Source organism: Cebus imitator, unplaced genomic scaffold, assembly GCF_001604975.1.
Source record: "Cebus imitator isolate Cc_AM_T3 unplaced genomic scaffold, Cebus_imitator-1.0 Scaffold217, whole genome shotgun sequence".
NCBI lineage: Eukaryota > Metazoa > Chordata > Mammalia > Primates > Cebidae > Cebus > Cebus imitator.
Window position 1 is genome coordinate 2,741,416 of NW_016107532.1, and position 4,125 is coordinate 2,745,540.

At 47.6% G+C, this 4,125-nt stretch overlaps 1 protein-coding gene and 1 pseudogene across 5 annotated transcripts in view; both read left to right on the forward strand.

Moving 5' to 3' along the window:
• The window catches only part of PLEKHM1 (pleckstrin homology and RUN domain containing M1), a 52,523-nt gene that overhangs the window by 2,419 nt on the left and 45,979 nt on the right, over positions 1-4,125 (forward strand). For 4 of the 5 annotated variants that reach the window (XM_017549317.2, XM_017549318.2, XM_017549320.2 and 1 more), the window contains exon 2: positions 2,234-2,322. In XM_017549317.2, coding sequence (XP_017404806.1) covers positions 2,275-2,322 — 48 coding nt within the window. In that variant the 5' untranslated portion in view covers positions 2,234-2,274. Of the gene's footprint in view, positions 1-1,419; positions 1,554-2,233; positions 2,323-4,125 lie in introns of all 5 variants that reach the window. The other variant, XM_017549319.2, reaches the window with a different exon arrangement.
• LOC119474211 lies at positions 3,913-3,962 on the forward strand (annotated as a pseudogene).

Genomic DNA, 4,125 nt, shown 5'->3' on the forward strand with positions numbered 1-4,125 from the left:
TTTCTTGTTGGTTTTAGACCTTCTGTGATAAAATGGAGCTTCCAAGTACCTCTGAGGAGGAAGTAGTAGTTTGCTTGAAATTCTCTGAGCCAAAGACCTGAGGCCGTTTGGTCCAGGGAAAGATACAAGAGTTGGGATGAAGAAACCAGACAGTTCTGTCCCTTACCTGAGGCCCATTGCTACTGAACCTCAGTTTTGCCCATGACCCATGGCATAGTCCTAGGAGGTCCCGAGAACAGGTGCCAGCGTGATTGAGTTACAGCTTGCTTTTATCCAAGGTACTGGCAGAAGTTACAGGCAAAGACATAAATTAGTACATGTCAGGTATACATTGGTAGGGGCAGGGTAAGGTCAGTTAAAAGATTTCCTGATTGGCAATTGGTTGAAAGAGTTAAACTTTGCCTAAAGAGTTGAAGTCAGCGGAGAGAAATGCTTGGGGTTAAGATAAGGTGGGTTGTGGAAGCCAAGGTGTGGATGAAGCCTTCAGGTAACAGGCTCCAGAGAGAATAGATAGTACATGTATTTTATCAGACCCTAAAAGGTGTGGGACTCTTAGTTAAATCTCTCCTAGATCAGTAAAAGGCCTAGAAAGGGAAGGGAATCTCTGCAGGATATAAATTTTCCCCACAAGAGATGGCTTTGCAGGGCCATTCCAAAATATGTCAAATAAACATATTTGGGGGTAAAATACTTTCATTTCCTTTAGGGCCGGTTATCTCTCATGTGGTGTTAGACCAGAGTCAGGTTGGAGTTGGTATCTTTATTGCTAAGAGTCTGTCCTGTGAGTCTCAGGATTCTGTTTTAATGTTAATGCTGGTCAGTTGTGTCTAAGCTCCAGAAGGGAGAGGCTATCATGAGGCATGGCCCATGCCCCACTTCCTCTCATGGCCTGAACCAGGTTTTTAAGTTTTTTCAAAATCCCTTTGGCCAAGAGGGAATCCATTCAGGCAGTTGGGGGGTGTAGAATTTTATTGTTGGTTTACAGCACTCACTCAGGAATTGGGGTTTTTTTACGGCTGGGTTGGCTTCCTCCTGGGGGCCGGTGGTGGAGTCAAGTGGCTTATCAGCCCTGGGACCTCAGGAACTTCCTTGCCCTGTGTGAGCTGCCTTTCCGTATCTGTCAGGTGGAGATAATAAAACAGCACTTCTAGGGTGCTCAGGAGGGATATCAATTAGGCAATATAAGTAAAGAGAGCCTTGGTTTTGTTAACTTCTTTGTGCCGTTATTTTTTGAGAGCCCAGACAGCCATCCCTTTCCTGGTGTTCCCCTGATGCTCAGCCGGGCATTCGCTAGAGATTTGTTTAGATGTGAATGTGCCTGCCTAGCCTAGGTCTGCCCAAGTTGCTGGGATGGGGCCACCAGCCAGCAGCCCCCACAGGCTTAGACCAAAGTCCTCACCCCACCCCACCCACTCCCAGGGGGAAGCCGGCAGCCCTGAGGGATCGAACCACTCACTGACTTCAACTCTTCCTGCATACTCATTTGGACATGGCATTCTTGGTCTGTAGATTTAAGTGGTCACATCCACTGGGATGACAGACACCAGGTACAGGTACGTATCAGTCCCTGTGACAGGGGTTTTACACATTCTCCATCTAAGAAGTCTGCTCATGCCTACCTGGTTAGTGGCAGATTGCAACGAGACCTTGTGGTTGTCGCGATTAGACATGCCCCTGTATGCCACTCAAGCCAGACCCTTGAAGCCCAAAGAAGAAGAAGTGTAGCAAGGGAGCCCTTCCTTTTCAAAGCCATTCCAGTTGTACTTTTTACTGCTGAGCTGGCAGACATTGGACTGGGACAAGAGTGAGGGGTGGGGGCAGGGTGTTGCAGGACCCAGCCCCTGAATGTGACTTGTAAGCCCCTGCTTCCTGGTCCCAGTGGGTTCCTTCCACCTTCAGCTGCATCCTCCCCCTTGCATCCACAGCTGTGTATCTGCATCAGGCTGTTGTTCCCTGCTTACAGGTTTTGATCCTACAGGGCCCTGGCTTTCCGGGCAGCATTTGATGTGAATTGCCTTTACCACCCACTCCTTGGGGTGGACCCACCCCTGGCACCCAGGACTCCTTGCCTCCCAAGGACTGAGCCCTCTGGGCTCTCCTTCCTTCAAATCCACTCTCAGTTTTTACTTTTGTGTTGAGTGAGAGGGGCTAACCTCCTACTGCTTGCTGGGAATGGACTCTGCCTGGTGGGGAGCTGGCCGCCCGTTCATCTGGCTGCCATCTATCTCTTCAGGTGTTATGTGATTCTCCGAGGGAGCAGCTGTGTGAGTGGAGATGCTCTCAGTGGTGGAGAATGGACTGGACCCCCGGGCTGCCATCCCGGTAGGTGGGCGAGAGAAGATCAAGGATGGGGAAGGGCTGCAGGGGACGGTCATTTATTTGGCTTGGCTCACTTCGAAATGAATGGGCACTGCCCTGCAAGAGAGGCCAGGTAGAGGAAAAAGTTACAACACAAGCAGGCTCCGAGGAGACCCTGTCCTTTCTAGATCACCTTATTGGTGGTAAGATGAGAATTTACAAAACGCAGTGGGAATTTAAGATCAGTTACCTGAAGACCAAGGATTTCCATTCAGCCCTGTGCCCTTAGGCCATGATTTGGTCACAGTCTGGCTAGTGCATTCAATTGGTGGGAAACAGGTATTCCCAGGGACTAGTTTGTTGTTTCAGTAATGGGGGTAAGCTGGTTAACTTACATGTATCTGAACATTTACCATTTTCTAGGATTTTCTAAATGTAATTATTTGTGACCAGTTCACCAGAGCCCCCTAGGACTCTCTCTTGGAGAGCCCTTTGCACCCTCCTGGGATGTCTCAGGCACTCTGTGGATGGAGCTGTCGGTTCCCTTGGAGAGACAGAAAGTCAGGTAGCTTTGGGGATGGTCCTTTAGCAGCATCCTGAGGTCACTTTCTGGGAGAGGCCAGGATTTCCCTTTCCTCCTCACTGCTGCTTCCCAGCTCAGAGAACTCTCTGCTTGAAAGGAACTGTAGCCCCCAGAGCTGTGTCTTTCCCCTCTTGGCCACAGGAGAGTACAGCTCCACCTGTCTCCCAGCTGGCTTTCGTGCAGGGGCTCTTCCCTCCCCTCCGCACCCCCACTGTACCACCCCAGTACTGGCTGAATCCCGCCCCAGGACCCTCCAGAGCTAGGGCAGAGCCCTGGCCAACTCAGCCATTTAACAGCAGCTGCATAAACCGACTCCATGAGGGTATGCGTTTCTTGAGGGTATGCCGTATTTCTCTCTGTATACCCTAACCCAACACCTGGTAGGCACAGTTGAACGAAGTGTGTTATGTACTTTTTTTAGATAATGTACTAATAACGTCTTGCATTGAAAAGAACATTTAACATTAGACTTTTTCAAGATTAAAAACTTTTGAGCTTCAAAGGATACTATTAAGAAAATGAAAAGACAACCCACAAAATGGGAGATAACATTTGCAAATCAAATATCTGATAAGGGTCTAGTATCCAGAACATATAAAGAACACTTATAACTCAATAAAAAGACAAATCCTCCAGTTATAAAATGGGTAAAGGATTTGAATAGGCACAGAAGATATACACATGACCAATAAAGACACTCATTATCATTACACATCAGGGAAATGCACATCAAAGCCACAGTGAGCCACTACTTCACACCCACTAGGATGGCTGTCATAAAAAGTCAGTAACTAGTGCTGGCAACAATGTGGGGAGACTGGGACTCATCTTGCTGGTGGGAATGTAAAAATAGTGCAGCCACTTTGGTTAACAGTTTGGCAGTTTCTCGATAAGTTAAACATAGGGTTACATATACAATTCCACCATCATACCCAGCTAATTTTTTCATTTTTAGTAGAGATGGGTTTCATCATGTTTGCCAGGCTGATCCCAAAGTGTTGGGATTACAGGCATGAGCCACTGCACCCGGCCTCTTTTATAATTTATCTAGTAGGTTTTCTGGTTTTCAAGGGAAACCACTTCCCTAAAAAAAAAGTAGTCCTGCCCTCAGGAGCAATCTTTATAGTGCTATAGATCAGAAAGTATTATTTCTACTTTAATAGATGAGGAAATTGAGGCTCAGGGTGGTTAAGTGAAATATCTGAGGAGGCCCCTCTAGTTACTGATGGCTAGGACTGAGCCTA